This window comes from Coturnix japonica, chromosome 23 (genome assembly GCF_054131305.1).
Source record: "Coturnix japonica strain WE chromosome 23, WE-NBRP24, whole genome shotgun sequence".
Taxonomy (NCBI): Eukaryota; Metazoa; Chordata; class Aves; order Galliformes; family Phasianidae; genus Coturnix; species Coturnix japonica.
The window spans coordinates 1,518,666-1,545,114 of record NC_140685.1 but is presented as its reverse complement, the minus strand read 5'-3'; the positions used below and the strand labels follow the sequence as shown (position 1 = coordinate 1,545,114).

The 26,449-nt window shown below is 47.9% G+C and overlaps 1 protein-coding gene across 38 annotated transcripts in view; it reads left to right on the top strand.

Annotated features, from left to right (window-relative positions):
- Window positions 1–26,449, top strand: part of MYOCD (myocardin) — a 196,618-nt gene that overhangs the window by 151,633 nt on the left and 18,536 nt on the right. For 10 of the 38 annotated variants that reach the window (XM_085522696.1, XM_015880046.3, XM_085522709.1 and 7 more), the window contains 2 exons: window positions 20,986–21,051; window positions 25,574–25,629. In XM_085522696.1, coding sequence (XP_085378822.1) covers window positions 20,986–21,051; window positions 25,574–25,629 — 122 coding nt within the window. Of the gene's footprint in view, window positions 1–13,750; window positions 14,134–14,560; window positions 14,915–16,642; window positions 16,795–20,985; window positions 21,052–24,118; window positions 24,163–25,573; window positions 25,630–26,449 lie in introns of those variants that run through there. The other 28 variants (XM_085522702.1, XM_085522700.1, XM_085522692.1 and 25 more) reach the window with 16 other exon arrangements.

The following is a 26,449-nucleotide window of genomic DNA, read 5'->3' as shown; positions in this document are numbered from 1 at the left end:
TTTAGTGCTACTAGAGTGGGCCCCACAATGGATGCATATCATGGATACATACATCCTGCCCAGAATACATGTCTCTCCTGTGTCTGTGTACCATGACCATAGATTAGGCATGGCCAGTAAACAAAACTCTATGGAGAGCTGCAGGGTGCTTCAGGTGATCTGACTGGCTGGGCAACAGGGTACAAATTCCTGAAAAATATACCATCTACAATGAAGTGACAATAACACGAGGCATTCTGATGTCAGCTGTACAGCCTCATGACAAGGGACACCCCTTATCCAGAGGAATTTATCATCTAAGTAAGCCCTGTGTGGAGGGGGAAGCGGGCCAAACAGTGACTTGCTGGAGCGGAACTTCCCTGAGCTGCTGGGTGAGAAAGTCAGGTTCCTTGAGCATCAGTGCCAAGCACTGCTCTGACTCCTAAACTTGCTTCTTTGACTTCTTTACTTGTACCTACCATCCCCAGAGACAGGTGGCCCTACACCACCTGTAATCAGCTTGTTATGTTCTTGGATGCTTTTCAATCTCCCCTTAAGAAGTGTTTCCTCACAGCAGCCATCTGTACCACTAGGAGAGTCAGCTCTGTATACACCAGCTCCTCTCTCCAGGAGGCTTCAGGAGGCAGTGCCAACTTTTATGTCTGTGTCTGTGTGGTGGAAGCAGCAGTTTCTCTGGAGGCTGTGGCTTCCACAGATGTGCACATTGATGATACCCCCCAGGTCAGGTGTTGTTTCAACTACACAAGTGCATCAGTTCATCCACACTGTGGTGCTTTACTTCTCCAAAGGAATCACCACTTTCCTAAGCTGCCACCTCAGGCACACATCAGGGAGCAGAAAGCTGAGGATGCTGTTATTCCCTGCACACCAGGCATTAAACTGGGGTCTGTGATGTGGGAACAGCCCCTCCTCCCCATTATCACTGAGGCCCCTCTCACGCAGGGCCCATCTGGGGTGGATGCTGGGCCTGGCGATAGCGAGGTCCTTAGGTCAGACCATTCCTGAATAAAGCCTCCTATCTCAGCTCAAAATCCTTTCCCATTCTGTGTGTTTAAAACAATGCCTAAAGAGCCAAAGCACTCTGGGCAGGAGACACATTTGGCTAATCTGTTTGTGGCTGGCTGCTAAAAGCGCTGCTGACACCTGTCAGAGCGATAGCAGAGGTGGCTTCCCAGAGAGGCCTCTCCATGAAACCCTCCAAGGTTCGGCAAGCAGGAGCCAGCCTTCCTCCACCCTTATCTCTCAGCTGCTCTGAGAGGAACCTAAGGTGTGGGAAGGAGGCTTTATCTCTGTGAGTGACAAAATGGCTTGAGTAAATAAGCTACCGGCCCGGGGAAGGCCCCAGACATACTTCTGGGGCAAGTCTGAATACCCATCACTCACAGTGGAGCTGGCTGAGGAGAACTAACCTTCCTCACCCCACAGAGCACAACAGGGCTGTCTGCACACACCAGGCCCTCCCTGCACAGCCCATGGCACAGAGCAGGTGCCATTCATGGTGCTGCCCATAACCCAGCCCATCTGGACCTGTGATGAGGAGAGCAGTCAGAGGAGACGTTCCCCCCCATCTCGGCCTAGGGCAGGGCAGGGGGACGGTCTCACCCCATTGTGGGCCCCTTGGGACTGTGAGATGAGCCCCTTGGGCCTGCAAGATGAGCCAGGTTGCCCCATGCAAACCCCTCCACAATGTCCCTGCAGCGTTCACACAGCACCGCCCTGAGCTGGACAAGGAAACCTTTCCCATATTTCCTTTCAAATTCAAACCATTCATCTGCCTCTTTTTTCCCAAGTATGAAACCAACCCCATGTCCCATCTGAACAGAAACATCTGTGCTGCACACCAATGGATGGAGGCTTGGGCGTGTGCTGGCCTCCTTGTCATATTATTCACTCTGAGGGTGACAAATATCAGCCCACAGCAGCACAGCAGAGGATGGGCAGTGCCACAGCAGAGCAGCCATGTCCCTCCTTTCCTCCTTTCCCTCCCAGCTCTCTCCCAGCTGTTTGCCTCCTCCTCCCATATGAGGGAAACTGGTGACCAGGGCCTGGGTCAGGGCGGCTCTCGGAGCAGCAGGCGATCCTGCCGTGCCCTGATTATGTCATTGGAAGCCAGAAAGGAACCCAGGTTTTTCACATTTTTTCCCCAAATGTCATTTCCATTAGATAGTCTGTTTCAGCCAATTTAAGCTCTCAGCAGAATTCCCACCAAATTTTATATCGACTATTTTAGGGAAGGGCTTAAAAAAGTGAAAGAGTTTGACTAATTTTAAACCCAGCTTTCCCAGGGGACACTTAACAAAACACACAATGTCTAAAAACCTTTGCCGTTTCAAAGAGTTCAAAATAACATTCCAGAAGGGATCTTTAGAAAAATATTCCTGTACCGGTCCCGTTCCCGCTGCTGGGCTGGGCCGCCTGGCTGTAATGCACTGCATTTGTTGTTCATTTATCTACCAAACAGACATTAACATTGAAATCTCGGAGTAAAGGAAGTCTAACTAGCCTGCCACCTTCTATTTTCAGAACATCTAGGGGATGCTGAAGGGGCAGAGCTGATGTTCACTGGGAGCGGGGCTGAGCTTCCCCTGCTGCTAGTTCTGCACTGCTGTGCTATGCAGGGTGTGGGCTTTTGGATGTCTGCTCTCTCCCCTTCCCTAGGAAATAGACGTGTTCAGAAATGGCTTTATTAAAAGAGAGTAGGGAGGAGGCATTTATGTCACTCTCAGTGTTTCTAGTAAGCTATCAGCTGTTGGGTCTGGGCCTGCTATCAGCAGCTTGGTAGCACATTGCCTGTTTGGTCAGTGACCCCTTAAGCTCAGGTGGAACTGCACGAGCACTCTGAGCAGCCAGCTCCCATCCCCCATCACTGTCCTGCCTTCTAGAAGTTCCCAGCATGTGTTTTCTCAGAAGCAAATACAAAGTGCTGTCTCCAGACAAACCCAGTACTCAGACACTGACACTTTCTGAAACTCCATATTAGACAGCAAAGACAAAGAAACGTTGGCCAAAGGCACTGGGTTTGTCCCATTGCGTATTCTTCAGATGAGGCTGTCAGCAGCGCATGTACTGGTGATGGCAGGCATTTGAGGCATTTTGCATTTGCCTGGTGATGAGTGTTAGTGACAATATTAGATGTTTTGGAAGGAAAATCTATTTTGTCTGCCTTATTGCTAGTTTTCATAGAGTGGATGCCCTTCAAACTAAAGCAACTAATTCTCAAATTTGTTGCCTTTTTTTAAGAAAAAGAAGAAGAAACAAAAACTAAGTTTTAAAGTATTTGAGTCAACATAAGCCCTGAAAGTAATTACTAAAATATTGATATTAGTAACTCAATATACTCATTACCTTATTTTCATTAACAGCAGACAATATTTCTTTTTGTCAACAAAGATATTTCAGATTTATTGAAACATAGTGGGATATGTCTAGCTCTTAAGCATACAAACAAACTATAAATAGTTAGAGAAGATAAGAAAAGTAACTTACATAAATAGCCTAAAATTAATACAGAACCCAGGAATCCTTCCTTGCTCCCTGGTACATTTAACATTTCCAGATGTGCCTGGATGACCAGTTGGGGACCAGAGGTCTGAGGCTGTATGACGTGAGGCCCCTCTTCGAACACAACAAGTGATATTAAATGTACCATGGCACACCCAATTTTCTTTCGTACTCGCTGACCTGAATCCTAGAATCATAGAATCTTCATTGTTGGAAGAAACCTCCAAGATCTTCTAGTCCTGCAGACCTGTGTCAGACAGTCTCATTTTCTAAATGTGGCTTCAAACATTTATTGCTTTGGCCCATCTGATCCTGCTTCCCATCAGCACTGAACTGATGTAGATGTTATGGTGTACCAAGAACCTCACTGTCTTTGTTGACTTTCACATTATTTTCTTGTGAGTTTGGTCAAAAGAAAATGTCTTGTCTTGCAGTCTGTGATGTTCTCCTGTAGGAGCTCTCTGACCCTACCTGGTTGCACTGCACAAAGACTTGTCATAACTTGGATGTGAACAGCCTCAATGCACATAGTATTACCTCACATAAAGACCTCAAGACATCACCTTCTGAGACCTTTGTCAGGGAGATCTGGATATGTTAGGCAGAATGGTAGCACTTAGTACAAGACACTCCAGGTAAATTTTCTAGTAGCTAAAGTCAGTATACAATTCACCACAGCCTCACCATCCCACTGACATCCCAGATCCCACATACATGCCAGACTGGTGAGTGTGTGCTGAGCCCATGAGAGTGCATAGGACAAGAAAGACATTAGAGACACAGCTAGCCACTTTGGTTGAAGCCATACTGGCCTGTTTTCAATTACCGAGTTTATCTCCAGCAAGTTTATGTCTATTCACCAAGTTCGTATCCACTTAAGCTTTCCCATTGACACATAAAGACTGCCAGTTTTGTCCTCACTGGAACAGATTCTCCAAGGAGTTGTGGGTGCCCCATCAGTGGAGATGCCCAAGGCTGGATAGGGCCCTGGGCAGCCTGACCTGGTTGGAGGTCACCAGCCCACAGCAGAGGTGGGGACTGGATGAGCTTTAAGGTCCCTTCCAACCCAAACCTGTGATTCTATGATGATTCCATGACAGTGTTGGGCCCACAGAGGGACTCTGCCATTAGCAGCCAACTTCACACAGTTTAGGTTGTAACTGTATGGTAAACAGTAAACACTTCCTTCTGGCCATGATAAGATCAGGGTGAAGCAATACCAGGAATACATCACATGGCTATAGGAAGGTGATTACTTGTCCCAGCTAATGGAGTACAAGATGGCAGTAGCTGCACGTCTTAGTTCTGTTAAGTCTTAAGACTGACAAACTTCATGCTTTGTTCTTAACACCGCTTTAATAAATCTACATGGCCACCTGGAGTGGAATTTAGAAGAGGGCTGAAGAAGAGGTGGGGAGAGGGTTTGTTCCACTGTTCATCCCAGCTGCTTGTTATGTTGGTTCATAACATAAAACCACCAGGTTTTCCTGACCCATTTTACATGCTTTCTTACAGCACTATCCAATACTCCACAACTTGAGACCTGCTCTGTTTGCACTATACCACAGCACTGCCTTCCTTTCATCAGGAGTCTTTGGTCTTTATAACTCTCTCTACACTCCCCTTCCCACACTGTATGGTGACCAACCTTCCCCTCTGTCCATTAGTCTCAGCCACTTCTGATGGGATTCTTCTCTCACATCCATTATCTACAAGTCATGATCTAGTTGTAGCTGTCTGGGCTTTATCCCTGCTTGATGGAAGGAGAATGTTTCCTCCAAAGGCCAGTTCCTCCCAGTCTCAGCATTCATTTCTAAAGAAGAATCGTAGAAAATAGGGTTAGAAAAATAGAATAGAATAGAATAGAATAGAATAGAATAGAATAGGATAGGATAGGATAGGATAGGATAGGATAGGATAGGATAGGATAGGATAGGATAGGATAGGATAGGATAGGATAGGATAGAAAAAAGTATGAGAATGCTTTTAGCATCGTGTGAATAATTATTTTCTTTCCCAGGGTTTGCTCTGCATCTGCACTGCTGCATTAGGTCTGTGTTTACACAGTATTTCAGAGCCCCGTCCAAATAACTTTCCCTTTGTTTATGTGTCAACAGTAGGAAGCTCCGTTACTATCATTTTCCTGATTTCTTACTGCAGAGGTATGGCTGTGAGGCCGTGCAGCTAAGTGTTCTAAGTGCCGTGCTGCTGTGTCTAGCAGCGAGTCTATTCCTCGTCATCCAGAGGAAAAAAAAGCACCATACTTAAGTGATACAAAGGGTCTACCCAACGCTGCTTTCTATTTTCCTAATCTTTAAAGCAGTAGGTAAGCGTTAGGATTACCTCAAACCTGCCCCAGTTGGACTTTGTGTTTATTTGGGTTTGATTATCTTGGAAGAAATGTTTTGGAAGTCTCCTGTCTCCAGTGCTGTGCTGAAACAAAGCTTTTACTCAGACTGTTCATCTACAGACCCCTGTGACCCACAGCACCTCAGTGCTCTGTATTCTGACCCAGCTGGGAGAACAATGAAGTCTCTGCTGTCTCTCCTGGTTTTGTAGCTTTCACTGATTGAAGTGTGAGGCTCTGCATGCAGGATTATCCCCCAGCTCCCCCAGCTTTATGGTCACAAACTGAGAAGGAGGTCACAGAGACCCTGAGTTGTTTTCCAGGTGGAGGATCAAATGGGAAGGAGGATTTTTTGGGGGGGTAGGAAGCCAGCTCTGTCCCAGCAGCAGACGCTGAGCAGCTGCCTGAATGAGCACAGAGCTCCCAGCAGAGCTGGTGGTTTCAGCAGGCGCTGCAGAGCAGGGAGCCAAGGTGCAAGACAGTAGCAGCCTGAAATCCTGTAAATAAACAACAGGAGCAGCTCACAGCGTCCTGCTCTCACCACGGGCTGCTCAGCAGTGCTGGTCTGGCTGCTGCAAGGGACACAGTGCTGTGTACGGAGCACAGCAGCACCCAGCATCCAATGGCCCTGCTGGGCACAGTCTGTGCCTTGTCACATCTTGAAGTGCTCTGAAGGAGGCAGGGCCCTGCAGAAGTTGCAGATTCTGTTTTTGAGCGTCACCTGAGCACAGAGGGGTGGACTGGCCTCGTGAGAGGTAAAAGAAGACAGTGCCTGACAGGAAGTTCTTGAGATGGTGAGGAAGCCCAGAGGGCTGGGAATGGGGCTGAACCCCACAGGCAAACACGTGCATCCATGGGATCCTGTTCTGTCCTGAACAGCCTTGTGCACTCTCATAAATTCCTGCCAGAGACCCTGGGCTGAAGGGGCACTGAGGAACTTCTACACTGTGACAGGTCCAGGCTCAGGAGTGAGGGGTGAGCAGCAGCAGAACAGGGAGCTGGCAGCATCTGTGACAGGGCTGGCAGCTCTGCAAGAGCAAGGACCTGAGAAAGCCAAAGGGAATCTCATCCTGAGCAGCTCAGGTGGGATCAGTGTCCATGAGCCCCTGTGTCTGAGGAATGCCACTGAGCCCAGAGGTCACCTGGGTGGGGACAGCTGGCAGTGCCGCCAGTGGGGTCCTCCAGGAATCTGACAATCAAAGTGAAATTTGGGATCCATCTGCACCCTGTTCCTTGGCCAAGGCAGGCAAGCAATGGCACAAGCTTCAGAGAAATAATGCATCTAATCCGCCTGAGTAATGCTAATGCAAGCCTCTTGATTAGTGTTTAGAAACCAGGCAAACAATTGATTTAAAATAATTGGTAAATTATGATTAAATAAAAACATTTATACAAAAGAGTTTGTCATTGATATGGTTAAATAAATATTTGTAGAAGTAACTTATACTTGGCCCTGTGCCTGGGCGATGAGCTCTCTTGGGCTGGCTGTGGTTTCATTTTAATAAAGACCAGAAGGCATTCCAGAAATACATAATGCTCCCAACCCATCCGATGTATATCAGGGGCTTTAGGCTCACCACTACCCGGACCCAGCTTTGCACCACTGGGCAGAACCTGACACAGTCCCTGCCTCAAAGCACACTCTTCACTTAGGGCTGGACCGCAGAGCTTGGTGGGCAGGAGGAGGGGATGTAGATGGAAGTGCTCAGTTCTCTGTCACTAGGCTGCCTTATTGCAGCAGAGGTAGGGCTGGGCAGGCTGCTTTGTAGTGAAATCTCAAGATTTAGAGCTGCTGTGGGACTTAGAACAATACCGCCTTTATCTTACCCTTCAGGTAGGAGATTTCCAAGTGCTTTGTGGAGGGGTTAGCCTCATTATCTACTGTTTAGAAGTAAGGAAACAAAAATGAAACTGTGACTTGCTCAGTCTCACTGCAGAGGGAACAGCCCCAGGTCACTGCTGGACATGGATGCTCAGACACCTCCTCCTTAGGTCTGAAGTCAGATGGTTTCTGCTATGCTTGGCCACAGAGCTCCCATGGGCGGATGGGGCTTGTGCAGGCCCTGCAGACACCCATGTGTTGCCCAGCATCACTCTGCAGCCATGCAGCACGTAGAGGTCAGCAGAGGCAGTCAGCTGGGAGATCCAGAGCTGACACTGCCTTTGCCATTGCTTTGCTCCCTTCCCATTTCCATCTAGCCAACAAGCCACCAGAGCTTGGGACAGCCACACCAAGCACCTGCCTGCACCTTGAGCTCCAACAATGCACTGCTCAACGTGACAGCAGTGCTCACAACAGCATGTTCCCCTCCCAGTGCCACCTGTCTGGGCACCTCTCTGGGCCTTTCATTCCCCACCACCTCTGTCCTACCATGGCCCCGAGATGTGGGGAACCACTCCCTGCACTCACTGCACACCCTGCTCTGTAAGCACAACAGGCAGAGTTTTTACAATCAAATATTTACGCTAGTAGAAAACATTTTACATAATCTTTATACAGCTATGTCATGCCCCTATTTGCATTCTCTGATCTTTCTGTTTTGAATTGGGATTGGAGAATTTAGAGTATTTTCAGAGAAGTAAATATTATGATGAAAACATCAGACAGCTTCATAGTAGCGTTAGTAAAGTGCAGAAGTATTTTTGTGTTCGTGTTGTCAATTGCATAACATCTACCAGACCTTCATAAATTAAGAGACCTTGCTTGGATGTTTGTAGCATTGTGATAAATAGTTCACAGCTAGAATTCGAGCTGTCAGAACTGGGAAGATCTCATGACATTTCCACTCTGAATTTCTGCCCTCGGACTCTCTGAGGACACAGGGAGGTGAAAGATCAGCTGCAATGATTGGCAATGACAGAACAGCAGATTCGAGGCAGGCAGAAGGGAAGGAGTGAGCTGTGTGGGACCATCCATTCTCACAGCTCCCAGCTGAAGAAATCCCAAGCTCTGGACCAAGCCCTTGGCTGAGATCAAGCTAGGATCATTCTGAGTTATTCCCCAGAGGCCACCTCTGTTTCACAGTGACAGAGACACTGCCGCTTTGCTAGCTCATACTCAGAAAAGCACTGTCTGTCCCAGATCATGCACAGGAGTATTATATTGCAATATGTGACCCATAGAACTCCTTCTGTTGCTCTCAGGCATGCAATAGACAGTCATTTGTTTGCAGGTTCCACAAGGTCATGCCTAGAAGCACAGCTCTGCTGTTGCAGTCTCAGAGGAGGAGGTTCTGATCTGCCCTAAATTCAGGTGGCTGCATTGGTCAGGGTCTTCATCACTGAGACCCGTTAACAGGAAGACCTGCCTCAGTCTCCGTATGGAGCGGTAGGGCGTTAGAGAGGAGTTAAAGACAAACCACACTCATGCCATTGTCTCAGGGTGCAGGTGGTACAAGCTGCAGGCTGCTTCTTGGGCACAGGGCTGTCCAGCTGGCTGCCTCTCCTGTCCAGTGTACCAGGCAGAAAGGATCCCCTGCACAAAGGTGAGATGGCAGGAGGCAGAGCTCAGCCTCACCTGGCAGCACAGCCCAGGCTGGAATCTGGGAGATGTCACTGCTATGGCTGCTGCTCTGCCACCCTCAGACCTGCTGGGTTTGGGCTGCCCTTGGCTCACACACTGTCACACACACAGTGATCCTCTGCGTCCCCACGGGGATCATGCAGAAACATCAGCTCCTTTCTGTCTTTTTCCCACAGATGCAAATATACATAGAAACAAACAATATGCTTTAAAATAAATCAGTACCATAAACAATGGGGTGTGCTGGAAGATTAGAAGGGGCTACTTCCTGGTATCTGGTGAGCAACACAGAGCTGATATCCTTGTGGCTCTGGGGTGTGACTTCTCAGTTCAAAGGAATTCCCTATGGTGAGTAATTTATTCTGGTACTTAAGGCTCACTCCTTCAGTCACTGAAGTCAGTAAGACTTCATTACAGCAAAGGTGCCTTCTTAAGTGCTGGAAACAGGAGAGACGGAGCAATGCTGGGCTTAGTATTTGTGTACCTGCAGGCTTGTTTCATCTCCCAGAGCGAAGTGGCAGCAGTGGCCATGCCTGCTGTGCTGAGGGGTGCTGTAGGGCAGCACAGTACCTGATGGCAAACAGGCTCACACACACAGGGGTTTGGGCAGTGTGAGCTCTGGAAACACACAAACACGTGTGGCAGGGTATATGCTCTGTTTCTATGCTATCAAAGGCAGATAACCTCCAGGCAAATGGCTCAGTATCTGTGTCTGATCTTAGTTTCTGTGCACCCTCCTCATCTCTGCTCTGAGATTTACAGGGGACAGCTTACCTCTGCTTCCTGAGGTCATCAGGGATACATGCAGACAGGCTGACTCTCCTATAATGACCAGTGCAGGGGAACACCATCTCTGGACTATCAATTCAGCAGCTGAGTCAGCGATGGAGACAGGTCCTCTCCTGGAGGCTGCACCATCTGAGAAGTGTGGACAGTGACAAGAGAGACTGCAAGGTTTGGAGACAGGTCTTACTGAGCTGCTCCCCAGGGGTGGAGTGGTGGGGAAGTATGGGAGGAGAGCACATTGGGCTTCAGCTGATTCTCTGAGAGGATGCCAGACAGACAGGTGGCCGTGGGCTGTAGGTAGCTCAGAGGGATGTCTGGTGGAATGCATGAAGTGCCTTGCTTCTCCCTAAGCACATGTGCATCTTACCTATCTTCTTCATCTCACTGGGAAAGGGCAGAGTTCTATTCTCATTTGGGATAAACACTTGGCAGACTATGCAAAGCATTCCAGGGAGAGAGGAACAGCCATTACAAACATTAATAGAAGAAATGAGGAAGGACAGTGTGCAGGGGTAACATCTCCAGGGACACCAGTATGATGAGGACTGACTTTCCTAGCAGTGTGTCTAAGGAGTTGTAGAAGCAGCATCAGAAGGGACTTAAGAAATTTGCCACAAGTCAACCAATAAGATCTCTCCTCAGACACCTCTTGCTCCAGATCTGTTTGTGGGAAGTGGAAGAGCCTTCCAGGTTTGAATGACTTCTTAAAGATGGGAGTAAATGGTCATTTTTCACAACAAAGTGTGGTGATTGTGGAGAGCCAAAAGAATGTGTGTTGGGAAGGGACCCCTCAGCAGAAGCACCATGGAAGAGAGCTGAAGATTCAAAATGGCTAAAGCAGTCAAAAGTAAATCTTCCTCCAAAGACGACTCCATTCATGCTGAATTCAGGAAAGATTACACCAGATAAAATTCAACATCAGTAAATGAAAATAATTCATATAGCAGGAAAAAGGATTAACCTCTCTGTGCATCCCCACAGTCCCCACACTCTTGAGCAATTCCAGGTCAGGAAAGAGAAATTAGAGTCACTTCAGACTTGAGAAACGCTGTCCCCATGTCCAGAGACTGCCAAAGTGAGAACACATCAATGTCCTTCTCAGGAGAGCACAGAGGGAACTCCACCAGTCAGCTGCAACACCACCTGGTCGGGCATCTGTACAGAAGGCAGCACCAGACACCAAGATCATCTGGAAGAAACTATGGTTTAACCAGACCGTGACTTTTCTAGGTGAAATGATATACAGCAGATGAAGCACCTTCATTAGATACTTCAGTCTTCATGCTTTTGTCCTTTTCATTTTTAGTGTCATCCAGCAGAGTGCCCCCACAAAGAATGCTGAGATCTGGGAATTTAGGAAAAGGACAATGATAGGCCAGCAGGCTTTAGCTGAAACATTAATGGACAGAGTGTTCATCCTTTTTCCCTGTTGATCACTGCCCAACTTTTTACTTGCTTTTCTTGAGCATTCTAGATTGCCACTCATTGCAATATTTTGCTTTCTGCCTTGGAACAATTCTGAGTTTTCACCACATTCACACAATGGACCATGTGAAATGTTTCCTGAAAGTCAAAAACTGAATATTCAGATTGGTTCTGTTTTATCCACTACTCCATATGCACCTCCAGACTGCTCTGAAAGAATACAGTATTGTCTCTCTACCCAATTTTATGAGTCCATGCTGGAAACATAAGTGTTTCACCATTAATCACTGGGCAATGAAGGGTGGAGAAATCATTGGGCAATTGTTTCACAATTAATCACTGGGCAATGAAGGGTGGAGAAATCATGAGTGACCTGCAAGCACCAGAGGGAGTGAAGGTACCTGAGTGGGGCTTTTGATGGCAGGGAGAGTATATCCTACAGGAATCTGGAGTGAAGAACTGCAAGAAATTGTAGCTTGAGGCTATGGGGGTTGATAAGCCCTGTCTTGTTCTTGGGCTGTTCACAGCGTGGTTCTGTCCCTTGCTTCAAGATGAAGCACTACTCATCAGGAAATCTCCATTAGACAGGACATTTCAAGTAGTGAACTAAACATTAGGCAAGTTTAGTAAGGAATAAACCATCTGGCCAGATTGCTGGACACTACAGCAGGGCTCTGTTTTCTGACTCAGGTCTGTGCTTGGACATGAATTTGTTTCTGTGATTTCAGTCCTGTCAGACATTAAAGAATATCAAAGGCACTGTGACAAGGAAGCCACATGTCCGTCTCATTTCAGGACTCAGCTCAGAACATGGAATACATGATATTGTATAACCTGGCACTACGCAGTCATCAGTGCTGTGTGGATGTAAGCAGAGCTCGTGGGGCTGTGAGATACCAAGGGTCTTTTGGCAACATAGGCCTAGGGGTCTGCAAGCCTTGAAATTGGTATCACCAAACCAAAATGTGTAACCAGACTAACAGAAACTGTGGAACAGTAACCACAGAAGGTAGGAAGGTAGGGAGGAAGGGAGTGAGGGAGGAATGAAGGGAGAAAATGAGGGAGCTGTGGGGGAGGGAGGGAAAGGAAAGGAAGGGAGAAGGAAAGGAGGAAGGGAAGGGGGAAGAACATGAAAAAAAAAGAATATGAAAGAAAGAAAAAAAAAACATCCTCCACATCTAAAGAAGTTTTCAGGAGAGAGTTCATGCTCTAGAAGGATTGGTTCCTGCCCAGGTCAGTCCTGTGTGTCCTCAGCTTTTAAAACTTATGTTACAAGGGAAAATGTGCTGTCAGTTCCCTCTCTTAACATTTACCTGAAGTGAACCAGATATGGGTTTGGGGAAGGGCAACCTCAGAGGTTCTGCACCACTTTACTTGGCATGTCTACCTACTGGTTTTATTCTGTGAGAAAATGTTAGGTAGGTGATGCTCCCTGCAGCACAGCTACATCTGGCTGGTGGCTGAGTCCAGCTTCCTCAGTGTTATGCTGCTCATCTGTTCCATGGGAAACCTGGATCATGATTCAAACCCTGCCTCTTGTCTTTGTCATTATTCTGAGTGCCCACATGTAGGAGAACAAGAGAACTTACTTGTTCTAAGCATCTGCAGCATGAGCTGCCTGAGCCACAGAGTATGCGAACATCTCAAGAAGGCAATATATGGGCACAGCCACGTGCTGACAGAGGTGGGCACAGAACAGTGCAGCTCTGGCCATGCCTGTACTGCAGGAGGGAAATGCAGCTGAAATGCTTTCAGCTTCTTCATGCAGCCCCTGGGTCCCCAGGGGGTTTGTGCAACCCAGGGTACAGCTCACCTGCAGGAGCTGGATGAGAGACAGCAGAGCGCAGCACCACCTCCGTTGCTGTGTGGCCTCGTCCTCCTTCTCCTCTCTGATGGAGAGGGCACTGCCACCCGTGAAGCCATGCCCAGCTGTCCCCTGTCCCACTGACAGCCCTCCCTTGGGCTCAGGGGGAACCCACAGCCCACGCAGCACATAGAGGTCCGGGGCCCATCCCGCACCACACTGCAAAGAGTTAAGCCTTCGCTCTGTTGATATTTCCAAGCAGCTCCGAAAGTCCCTGAGACAGGGAGAGCCCTGATTGGCTGTGTACCGGCCGGTAGTAATTAGTATCAGATATCAAACTTCTGTCTTTGCTAAGACCCTTTCCGATAGTCGCTGCTCCCCGCTAGACGATGACATCAGCCAGGACACCCAGCTGCTGGTAGTAAACTCCGCGCGGGAGGAGGCTCCCGCTAGCGAAAAGTTAATTAGTTCAACAAAGCACAGGGGGAGCAGTTGGTTTCTGTGGAGGGTCAGTGCTGGATGGGACCAAATCTTTCAAAGCCACTTGCTGCTTCTTGCCAGCCAGCTGTAAAAGCACCCAGAGGGTCCGGGAGAGCTGGATGAATCCTGAGCACTAACCGTGGCCAGCTTTTCTCTTTGGAGGAAGTTAATGGTTTAAGTGAGGGGCGTCTGGATCCGGTCCCCGAGACACCATGACACTCCTGGGGTCTGAGCACTCCTTGCTGATTCGGAGCAAGTTCAGATCAGGTAGGGGAAACCTCCAGATTTCTCTTAAAACTTCTCTCTCTCCGGCACGCTGCAGCCACAGACTGTTTTGCATTAAATGTTTGGAAGCAGCATGCAAGCAAAATATTCAGGGGGTCATCAAGCTGTCATGGCTTTGCTCTTACAGAGGCTATTCTGCAAGTGGAGAAATTCATCTTCCCTTCTCTCTGCTTCTTTCTTTCTTTCTTTCTTTTCTTTTCTTCTGGTTTTTCATTGTCTTCAATTTATGCCTGTGGTTAATTCTGGCAAAATTGCACTTCCTGGGTCCCTTGCCCTGACCCTGTGTTAAGGGATTTGGGCAGGAAGCCAGAAGGGCATCTTTGAAAAGCAGCATAGCGAGTGCTGTCTGTCCGTCCCAGGTGCTCCGGGGGCTGTGGTGGTGGCGGCGGTGGGGACGGGCCCGGCGCTCACTCTGACATGCAGGCAGCTGACTTTGTTCCATTAAAGTTGTGACTAATTGGAGAAAAATGAATTTGAAGAAATGCGTCATTTTTAGAAGTAAAAATAACAAATGGAACATGAAAAGTATTTAAAGTGACATCATCAGAGAAATAAAACCAGAGCCACACAATTGATCGCCGCTCTCGGAGGTTTGCGAGTAAAACATGTCTCAGTCGCGTAGGTCAGGGGGAGCTCCGCTAAGGGGCTGCTCAGAGGACGTTCAGCGCGAGTGAAGGTGAGTGAAGGTGAACTATGGGACGGTCCCTTCTAAATCAGACCCTCTGCTGGATATTCATGCCTTTATTCGCTGGCTATATTTATAGTAAGTATGCTATGCTTCCGAGCGGGTATCTCGTAATGTTTGTTAACGAATGCAACGTACTGTAATATTGACGGTAATGCTTAAAGCTGTTCCAGAGGAGCTTGCTTCAGTCTGAAGGGTGAAGTCCTCTCTGTGAAGTTATCAGTGGGGATGTTGGGACAAACCAGCTGCATGTGCCCCACGCGATGCTGTGTGACAGGACGGGGCAGTCAGCCACGCCGTGTGTGTGTGTGTTGTGGATAATGAGATTGGAGATTTATGACATTGATGGTAGACATGAGTGGTGTTATCAGGAGCTCTTAGATGGCTGGGTGGTCAACTTAAACTTTGTTTTCTAAGCAAATGCAAAGTTGGCAGTTGGTTGAAAACCTAAGAGTGTGTGTGCAAACACGAATGTCCTGGTTTGGCTGAATTATACAACACTTGGGTCCAGGGCTTTGGTGTGGTTTCCATATCTCTCTGATCTTACATTTCATTAGATTAAGTCATTCCTTAGATTTTGTTGGTATATTATGGTGTGTTGCTGTTCATTTGGAAAAAAATCTGTAACAATTCCTCCAGCAACTACAAAGCAACACTGCCACCTTTCTGAAGCAAGCAGGATGGGCTGCACTGTGTCCCCCTGCATTCTTTGCAAATGAACCAGTTTTGTTTTTGAGGCTCGTTTCTGCTTTATTTGTAAGCTGGCTTTAGTATGGAACCGACAGTGGGATCTCTAAACATGTTTTTCAAATGATTCTTCAGTAAAAGTAAACTCTGTGGGTCGCTGCACCCATAAATTCTCGTGCCTTTCAGCATTTCTGGGGCAGTCAATTTGTGGGGCATTCTTTGGTGCATGACTGATTCCCACAGCTGCCACTCCTCACTATTGCCTGGTGAAAGACAGGATTCCCATTCGACGAGATTTCTCTGCCTATTTGTTACGGCTGAGTTGGGCTTGCCAAGATCCCCAGTGCACAACTGCCCTTTTCTGTTTCCACTGCTGCGGCCATAGGAGTACCAATAGGTCAGTAATGCTGCCTTTTTCTTTGGATTTTAGTAACCTGGAGAACAGTGAAAAAAAAAGCATAACATGGTTGAAGCAGTGAAGTCTCTTTAACATGAGAAGCCTCTAAGGGACATTTTCCTCTGCTGCCCCTGCTCCATGTGCCTCGGTAGCTGCATACCCCAGCGATGACAGCAGGAAGCAAGGAACCAGCAAGAGGGATGCAGAGCTTTGTGATGCATCCTTGCTTTGGCAGTGGTCTTGAACAGGCAGGTGTGAGACTCTGCTAGAACCCTGGGTATTGGCAAGATTAGCTGTGCTCTGTGACTCATGATAAGTCAGAATCCCTCTTGAAGGATCCCAGGCTAATGTCATCAAGGTCTAGGGTAAATTTTAATAACTACACTTTCGTTGTTTCTCCATGGTTTGCATACACTGAACAGCAGTTATTTGTGTGCTAAAGAGTGCAAGAAATACATGATATACTTGCTGTTTTTTCATCCCAGAATCTCTTTTATATCTGTGGCATGCAGCAGACAGGTAGTTGGGCAGGGAGGTGTCAGAGGGAAGGCGGTGGCATGAGGGCATCCTTTCTGCAGTGCTTTGTGGGACTCTTGCTTCCACCTGGCAGCAAGAGCAGCATGGAAGAGTTTGCCCAAGGAAGGCCAGGCTGCTGGAATTGGTGGCTTTTCTACACAGCACCTTCAGTCCCACAGTGCTTCCTCTTGCTCTTGTCTTCCCAGTGGCCTGTAAAGAAGGACCAGCATAGCTGTGCCATGCAGAGAGATGCAGATCCTGCAGTGCAGAGCACGAGGAGCTGCTCCAGAGCAATCCGATCCAACCACCAGCATGTGGCAGGCCCTCAGGTTTCCTCTCCCCTTCCTCCAGGATTTGTGTGTGTGTTTATTTTGTCTATTTTGCCAAAGATAAATATACTGATCTGAGGTCAGCCTGACAAATTTTGCTGGAATTATGATTCTTCAAGCCTGCCATGCTATCGCATGTGCTCCAGTTGTCAATGGGATTGCATTAAATCAACCAGAACATCGAAGGGCTGTTCCAGAAACATATTTAACTCTTCCCAGAGAGAATTATTTATGTGATCTTCTGCTCTGAATACAAACCATTTGTGCTCCAGCCACAGAGAAGTGTTGTCATCAGACAGAGCAAACAAAGCTGGCAAGTGCAGAATTAACCTTACCTCTGACCTTTGCTCTCCAGTGATAAGGAAAGAGAGTTTAGATGGCCAACATCTGTATAACAACAGTGGCAGTACAGATAATTGGTGAAAAGTGGAAGTTTAACACTATAGACACATCTCCGTGTGGTGTGGCATGGGGTAATTCCCACACCTGGTTGTAGACATGCAAAAGTGAATGTTCAGAGAAGACTTGCTTGCCTGTATAGAGGAAAGAATTAGAGCTTACATACCAGGATTGAAGTAAGTTGGTTGAGAAGGGAGATTAAATTATTCTGCCTACCAGTGGAGGAGGGAGGGATTTAGACTGAAATCTGCAGGTTGTTAAAGGCAGAAGGTCTTGCTATGGTGGTAGGCCAAACATGGGGGTGGAATCTTCATTTTTCAAAGAAACTGTGTGTGCATGTAATTCATTTCCAATTAGGTATTCGCTCAGGTCACAGCCAGTGCCTGTGTTCAAACCATAGCCTGTCTGTAACTGATAACAGATTTGTGATTTCATAAAGTTTTTGTTCAACACTGACTTGATGCAGAGCAGTTTTGGCTTTACTTTATCATTCCAGCATCTTGTACCTTGCTGTTTTAACTGTCAAATGTTTGTTTCTCTGTCAGTTAGGCATGTGTTACAGCAGAGATTGAGCCATGCCTCACTGTGCTCAAGGAAGACGTACAGGCTGCTCACAGGGACGCAGAAGGGATTGTTCCAAGGAAGACTGGTGACAGCGTGTTCTCAGGAGCAGGCAGGGGTTGGGCTGCGTGTTGTGATGAACACAGCCCTCACAGCTGGTTGTTCTTTAGTGGTCACCTGTTTTCCTTCTGATGACACCTGATAGGGGTGGATCTGTGCTCCTTGCTACACAGATGTGTTCCTAAAACTCTTCCAAGGCACTTGTGGGCCTGGATATGGGTTTTGAGATGCTGAAATTTCATTGTGGTGATGTTTGGCCTCCCAGGTAGTACAGAAACTTAAGGTTCCTGGAGGGGAGGGCGGCATCCCCAGAGGACTGAGCCCTGAGCAAGCCTTGTGCAGCCTCAGGATTTGCAAGGAACCAGCTCTGACAGCCACAGGAGTGTTGGTGGGAAGGGACTTATGTACCCCTTGCCTACTGCTGGTTGTGTTTTGGCAAGAGCCAGCTGTGTCTTCTTCTGCATGAGCTCTGAGCCCACTACAAAGGCCTCTGTGTGCTTCCTGCCAGGGTGCTCCACATGCTTTGGCATGAGGGATATTCTGATGCAGGTGATGAGGTTCCTGGCTCATTCCATCCTGACCAGCTGCTGAGCTAACATACATTAACCTCCATAGCTATGCAGTGAGATGAATCCCGTGCCAAGGCTTGGGGGGATCACTGAGTTATGGGCAGGAAGGCCCCAGCAGCTGCAGGCTCAGGCCACAGATGTGGGTGGTCACTGCAGGCTGAAGCCAGGTCTGCCTGCTCCTGGGAAGGGTAATTTATTTGAACATGGCTTCTGCAGTGCATCTCTAGTTCAGGAAAGGTCCAACCTGTACTTTTTGCTTCCTAAAGCTCTGAGGTCATCTGCTAGGGAGGAGGATGACTATTGCTAGCGAGTCATAGGCAGTCATCGAAGCAGGGTCAGCAGAGCCAGCCGTGACTGATACCCACAGAGCTTCTCAGCACCAATGACATAAACCCACTGCTGAGGATGCTTTCTAGAAGCTGTGTCACTAAGTGGGACTTTGATCTAGGACAGAAGAGAAGGATATTTCTAACACAAAGTCATCATGAGTGAAAGAACTAGTATCGTTCTGACTTGCCTTGCACTGTGTAGGAAGAGATTTCTCATCATGGGGTGCCATAGGAGCAAGCAGGATTGCTGAAAGAAATCTTAAACAATATGAATATTCAAAGTAAAAAATCATTCCCTTGTCTGGAAGGTGACAGCAACCTCAAAGTGAGTCACAGGCTGCATTCAGAGCTCATGCCTTGAGACACATAGCAAAGGAAGAGCACTGGAATGTGGCTGGGGTCAAACACAGCTTCTGTGTATTTCACATCCTCTTGAAGAAGCAGCTAAGGGGAGGTTGGCAGGATGGTTCCAGAGGCTCTTCCAGTCTGGTTTCTAAGCATTATCAAGAATTATCTAAGCAAGAGAAATATGAAGGCTAAAAGCACAATCTACAGTTCTCAATTGGAGGCTGCTGGAGGTAGTGGCTGCTTTTCCTCTTCCTGCAGAGATGTTCAGTGTTACTACCTTGTCTGACACTGGCCATGACTATGCTCCTTCAGGTGATTTGCAACAGGATTTGGAGATAGTATTAAGGAGTGAAGGTGTGCATCCGACTGTGGGGATCCAGGTCTGAATGAACATTCAGAGGCTGAAATCACTGCTTCATTACTTGAACTGGGGCATTCTGAAAGCATGGACTGCCTAATTTGGTTACAAAGTCCCTGAATTCTTCAAAGGTGTTGCAGATAACTGTGTCTGATGTAGATAACTGCAGAGAAGGGATCTGAATTGGTGTCCATAGGCACAGCTAGCACTGTCTGGGTGTGTACCACAGGGCAATGGAAGGGTTCAGACTTCCCCAGCAGCATGGTTTGCCAGCATCTTCTAACCATCATCTTCACTCTGGTGTAAGGAGAACTGCATATGTGCAGCCTTTACCAGGTACGAAAGGCCGCACTTCTCCCTCATAGCAAGAGTCCTAAAAAGTGCTGGAATTTGGCAGATCATCTCTTGTGAGGCCTTCACTAAGCACTTGCTCTGACTGTGAGACATGGTTTGTATAGGGGACATGCAAAAGTGACTTGCCATGGCATTTCAGAAAGCCTTGTGCTCTGGGGCCTGCTCTGGAGGAGATCTGTATTCAGCTCCATCCCCAGCCCAGGGGAGCTGTGCTGTAAACATGAGCTGTTGGCAGATCTCTGCAGGTTGCTCACAGCTGAGGTTGTGCCTCTAAGCCTTTTAGTGACCTCAGTCAGTGGTTCATTCCCATCTGTCAAAAAAGTTGCTTGGAACAGTTGTAGGTTCATATAGAGCTGGAAAGCTCTACTCATCCCACACTGCTTGGATAGGAAAGAGTCTCCTGGTTGTAAAGATATCAGGGCAGGTCCTTAGGCTGTGAAAGAAAAGCCCTACATAGCAGATCCAGTGACACTTGGATCAAAGCTTCTGGTAGCAAGAATTCAGCCCAAGGGTAGTTAAGAGTCCTGGAAAAGTGGCTTATTATAATGCTGAAGAACATGCAGTATCTATAGACTTAAAACCTCCTAGAGGCCATAATCTGCTGGCTTAATGCTCCCATCCTGTTCCTACTGGTGGCAGCTGCGGTGCAATATTAGTTACAGGTGCTCTTTTCCCTGCTCTCAGCTCTGTCCTTTCTGCTCTTAGCAGGCATTCCAGATTTATCTTACACTCATGGCGTACCATGGTCACAAACTGCAGAAATGGCATCTTCCACTTCTAAGCGTTACGAATTTCTGCATTAAGCAGAAGTTTAACAGTTTTGAGTAGTGATGGGAGCTGATCTGGCTTCCATGCCAAATCTCATGCACTCAGTCACAGTCACTCACACCATAACACAGAGGAAGTAGTGATGGACTTTTCAAACCCCATCTTCCTCCCTGCCAGCACCCCCTGCACACACACAGACTCTCTCTGAGCCGAGATCATCAGTGTCGGAGGCACTGCTTGCACCAAGTCCAGTTCTATCCCTACCATCTGTGTGTAAAGTAAGGGCTGAGCTGGTGCAGACTGTGCAGCCCCTCCCTGGCATTGCTTCTTGGCTGCACCAAGTCTGGCCCCACAGCAGCAGGGATCAGTGCCAGATGTCAGTGTCACACAAACCCCTGGCACATCATCCCTGACAGATGTATTGGTACCTCAGGAAAATCCTGCGACTCTTCCTGACACTTCTGTCTCTCACAGTTTTGCAGCTACGGCTTCAGCAGAGAAGAACCCGTGAGCAGCTGGCAGACCAAGGCATCATGCCACGTGAGTACCGTTTTCTGCCTTTTTCACCCACTCGTGGATAAGAGGGTCAGTGTTCCTCCTGGGCACTGCTTGGGATGCTGTGTAGCATCAGCTGCCTGCTCAGGTCCCCTGTGCTCTGAGCAGATTGCTGCTGAGCTGGGCTTTGCTTCCAGCCCTGTAGCAATACTGTGCTCCCTGGTGCTGTACAGTGGTGCTCAGCATTTGCTATGCGAGATGGAGTGCTGCTATTCAAACTGAATTTAGGTTTGCTGCTTAGCTTACACCATCCAAAAACAGAGCTGCATGGAGCCCTGTCCCAGAGGTCACTGCAGCAAAGCAAAACACTTTTTTAAGGCAAGGGCAGAGCATCTCAATCCTCCTGCAAAAGTCAGGAGCTTCTGAGGCAGCATCAGACCCACAGAACAGGGAAAAGATGGAGGGGGATGCTTGAATTCAAAATGTGTGTGAATGAAATGATTCCCTTCTGCACCAGCAGAAACCTGTACCATCTGTAGAAACCATCATGAAATTCATAGCAGCACTGAAGTTGGTGCTCAGGCTCCACGTGCATGAATCCATGATGATCTGGGGTCCAGGTGAAGGGCAGTCCTGGTAGCTTTCCATCTCATCATGGGCCCCATGGGGGTCTCTGCAAAGATGGCAGATATGCCATGTTTATCTCTTCTGGGTAACCTCAAAGACTGTGATGCAGCTTTTATTTAACCAGCAGAACAAGAGCTCTCCAGGAACGTGGCTCTAGTGCTGCCTGCTGCACCCTGCTCTTCCCTCTGCTGCCCCTCTCTCATGCAGCTACCTTCCTAAAAGCTAGTGTTAATGGAGATGGCAACAGATGCCTTCTTACTACACTGCTGCCAGCATCAAGCATTAAAAAAAGCTTGAGCAAGATGATAAAAATCACAACTGTCAAGGTTTTAGGAATTATAAATTAAAGCTCTTCTCATTTTTCCGCTGTTTATTTCTGTAAGCGCAGATTCTGTGCTGCGTACCATCAATGGGCAACCATTTTAACTGTGGGACTCCAGGAGTTGAAGATTTGAGCAAAACATGGTGGAATTTGTGATAAAACTTCACGCACTGGCAATACAGTCAGTGGCCAAAGTCCAGCACCTCGAAACCTGCTACTTTCGTTCTGCACAAGTGGTCACACTCAGATAGTGTGCAGGTTACCCCCTGCACATGTATGCAGCTGCATTGCCAGCACGGCAGTTGTCATACCTGCTGCTGCCCCGCAGGGCTGAGCACGTGGGGCAGTTCCTTACAGCTTCTTTACCCTTCCGGCTTCTAGGCTGACATTTTACAGCCTGGTTTCTGTCCAAGGAGGCCATTTTGGGAAGCACGAGCACAGCTCAGTCACTAAAAATATTAAAAGAAGAGGCACTTTTGCCACTGTGAAAACAGACATGTAGAATCCAACTGCTGAATTTAACATCAGGAGGAAGTGTAGGGTACTGGTGTTGAACAAGTGGGAGTCCCAGCCCACTGCCCTGTGGTCTGGGTATGTGCAGTCAGTCCTTATGAAAAAACAAGTCTTCGTTTAAACTTCCCATGTCCTGTCAGCTCTGAAGACCTGCAGATGAGATGGGCTGTAAGAGATGCACCAGGATGGGATATCGGTTCCTATGCGTTGCATGTAGCCAAAAAATGAACGCAGGTGGTTGTGAATCACTGTGGCTGGGAATAGCTCTTCTGGAAGGAGAACGGAGGGTCATTGCTGGTCTCCGTGTTGAGTCAGGTTTGGTACCAAGCTGGGAATATGTGCTTGATTCCATGTTGCAGGTCAGGTTTTATACAAAAAAAAAAAAAAAAAAAGTCCCATTTTCAGCTGATGGAGTCACAGGACTAAGAAACCTTGTTTTTTAAATGATTCATTTTATATAGAAACCACAAAAAGAGAAGAATAGTCAGACTAACAGATTAGCATTGGATAAAAGCCTTGAGGGCTGGCCAAAACCCTTGATGATGAGCATCCATAGAACCTGCTAGGCTGTTCAACAGTGTGGATTACAAGCACAGGAAGAGTGAAACTTCAGAGGAACTGAGGAAGCTGTCTGATTTTTGGTACTGAAGAGAGCAACTCAGGCTGAATTAATGGTGGTACATGAGCAAAATGCAGCTAGATGAGCATCCTTACCTAACCAAAGCCCATTCTGTGTTTGATTTGATTGGGCAAGATTAATGCCATCAGTACCTCATCTCTATTCAGACTCTTTGGATGATGGTCTAAGAAATGTGAAGCTTTCAGGTGGTCCCATCACTGGAGAAGGCAGGAAACTGCCACAAGGAGGCTGCTCAGGGGAAAAGGCAGCAGTGCTGCTCTTCTGGTCCAGACTCAAAACTGAATGCTGATAGAAGTGTTCAGGTTGAACATTAAACAACTGGCAGACAAAACAATCAACTTTAACTGAAAAGACTCTACAAATAATGACTGGTAAGCATAGACAGCCTCTGGGTCCCTTCAGTCCTGTGACTGGGGGGTGAGCACCTGAAAGCAAGGGAAAATCTACATTTACTGAGACAAAACCACACTCCTGATGCATGTATGTGTGCAGGTGAGAGCAGAACATGCCCTGTTCTTCAGGCTCACTGAGTGGGAAGTTCTTAGCTCATGCAGTGCTGTATTATTGAACTCATGCCATTTTATTCTCTTAGTGAAATTGGAACAGCCCAGGCAAAATCTTTTAATTCAAGAGCATCCTCATGAAGAAGGGAGGGCTGCAGGGACAAGTGGGATGAAACCTTCCTGCATCCCAAAACAGGGGCTGCCCCAGACCTTTACCAGATCTGCCCAAAGGTAAGGGGTGGCAGTTTGCAGCATCAAGGAAAAGTTCTCCCCAATGCAATGGGATGCAGAAATGGCTGTGCTTGAAGTAAGAACCCTTCTGCTGTATGCAGCCACCACCTCATCCTCTGACTTGAGCCTCAAAGTCAATACTCCTACGATTATCAACACCAAGCACAGCTGCTCTGCCCTGTTGCCTCCAGACCTCAGCCATTTCAAGCAGCCAGGTCATTGCCTGACAAGGTGTCTGAATAACCCGTGTTAGCAATGTCTTCATTTGTTTTGCAGACTAATACAAGCTGCAGCATCAACATAATTCCTCCAAAGTCTTGGTAAATGACTTAATTCTGCAACATTTTCCTCATGAATAGCATGGTATTTGACTGGTCAGCACCCATAGCAGGCTCCCAGTGTCAGGACTTCAGAGTGAACAGGGCTGTAAAAGTCATTTCTCTCGCTACCTTCATTTTCTTGTATGCACCATTTTATTTTGCTTCTGGTTAAACTAGCTGTCACCAGTCCTCATGGCTGCTCACTAGAGCATGGCGCAGTAATGCTGGCTTGTCTGTATGTTGCTTTCCAAACATGAGAAGCAGGAATGTGCCCTGTGTTTTCCTTTGATTCCCTGGAGGTTAGGGGTGTTGCCTACCAAAAGCCAATTCAGGCCTCCCATCATTTTCCAGCTTCCCTCATTATTTTCATCACCCTTCTCTAGACTGATGCAGGACATTATGTCCTGTGTGAAAATAACTTCTGTCCTCATTGTATCCCACTCACAAGATGGAAAGGGAATGCAGTGTTGCCAAACAAAGAGTTGTAGCAGGGTGTCTTTGTGGGTCATGGCATCTTCCCCGTCCCAATAGGAGCAGTACATTTCACTTGCTTACAAAGACAGAAAAGAATTTCTATAACCCCTTCACCACACAAATTTCTCTTCAGTTTCTACAGAATCAGGCTAAACAAGGAAGTGTGAAAGGTCCTCCGTGACTCAGCACAGACTGCTCTCGCTGGTCCAAGACCAGGGATCATTTGCCTTCCTTTGGGACCCTCTCTGGGTTAATCCTCCTTAGTGCCAGGAGATGCTGAGATCTGTCTGGACAGCTGCCCAGGGAAGCACTAGGGTCACACCAGTGCTTCTGGGCAGAGGGTAGAACAGCACCCAGAGAGAAAGAGCCAACAGGGGACAGAGAGGTAGTCAATGATGGAAGAGGGACAAAAAGAATGCAGCTCCTGGGTCCTGATTGCAGCAGCCTTGCTGGAGGCTGTAACCCCATGGCCCCAAGAGGCCAGGCAGGTCTTTTCCTTTTTCCTGCTGGCCTCGGTCACCTACAGGTGTTACTTGCAGGTGAGGTCCCCTCAGCCTGATGCTCTTCCTAGATCAGTTTACCAGGGTTGTGGTGCCCCCCAGTGCCACCATAACCTGCAGGAAGAGCTGCAGGAAGAGCAGCACCTGCTCTCCAGCACATCCCCCTAAGCAGCACATTCCAAAGCCTGCACATCTCCCTGCCCATGTCCCTCCTTCACTCCCTGTGCTCCCCGTCCCCCTGCTCTCTTGCTGTGGCCTGGCGGAGAACACGGGATTTCCCAGAGCCTTCCTGAGTTATTTTTAGTTAGCGCAATAAAGAGAGCAGCTAGTTTGTGTTGCTATTTTTATAGCACTCATTAAAATGCTGTTGCTGAATATCCTGGTGGCTGCTTGCTTCCACTCCTGTGCTGACTGCTCCTCTCTCTTTCCTGTTGCAGCACTGAAAAGCCCATCCGCATTCCATGAACAACGAAAAAGTCTGGAGCGAGCCAAGGTAATTCCTACCGCCATCCCAGTGAGTGAATACATGGGCTCGCTTTGCATGATTTGTGGAGTTTGAAAGCACCTTCCACCACCCTGCCCTCATCTGGCTTCCTGCACCCTGTGGCCACAGACAGGGGTCAGGGCATCTCCCCTGCTTCAGACACAGTGGGGTCTTGTGTTCAGGAGCATCCTTCTCCAGGCAGGAGGTTTAAAATTGAAGAGGGGGCATCTGTCCCCTAAGCTTGGGGGTTTTAAAACAATCCCTGGGTTTTGTAAGAGCCTAAGGCAGGGTTCAGCCTTCCAGTAAACCTACAACTACCTCAAGCCTGTTTTCCTTTCAGGGCCATATCCGTGGCCCTCTTCATGCTGTGCTGGCTGCTCTCCACTCTTTCACAAGTCGGAGCGTAGAGAACAGTCAGCATCAAACAGGGCAGATGAGAGGCTAAGTATTCAGCAGGTGTGCAGGAGGAATGCAGATGTCACCTCAAACAAGTTTCCAGGAGACTCATACTTGCCATCAGAGAGGAGCTGGGCTTTGAGCTCAGCAGCACTGCTGGTCCACCGCAGTATCCCAGGGGATGAGTGAGCCAGGCTCCCACTGACCCTATTACCTGTCTGCATTCAGGCTTCCCAGAATGTTGCTGAAGGCAGAGACAAGATAAGCAGCCATTGAACACACTGAAACTCTGTGATGTGGTCACATTTTGGAAAATCACACTAGTCTTCCAAACCCTTTCTATAGTGCCCAGCATGCAGTCCTGGGCAAGCTGGAGGGCTGTCCACACACAGCATGGCAAAGGGAACAGTCACACAGGTTTCTCTTGAGCACA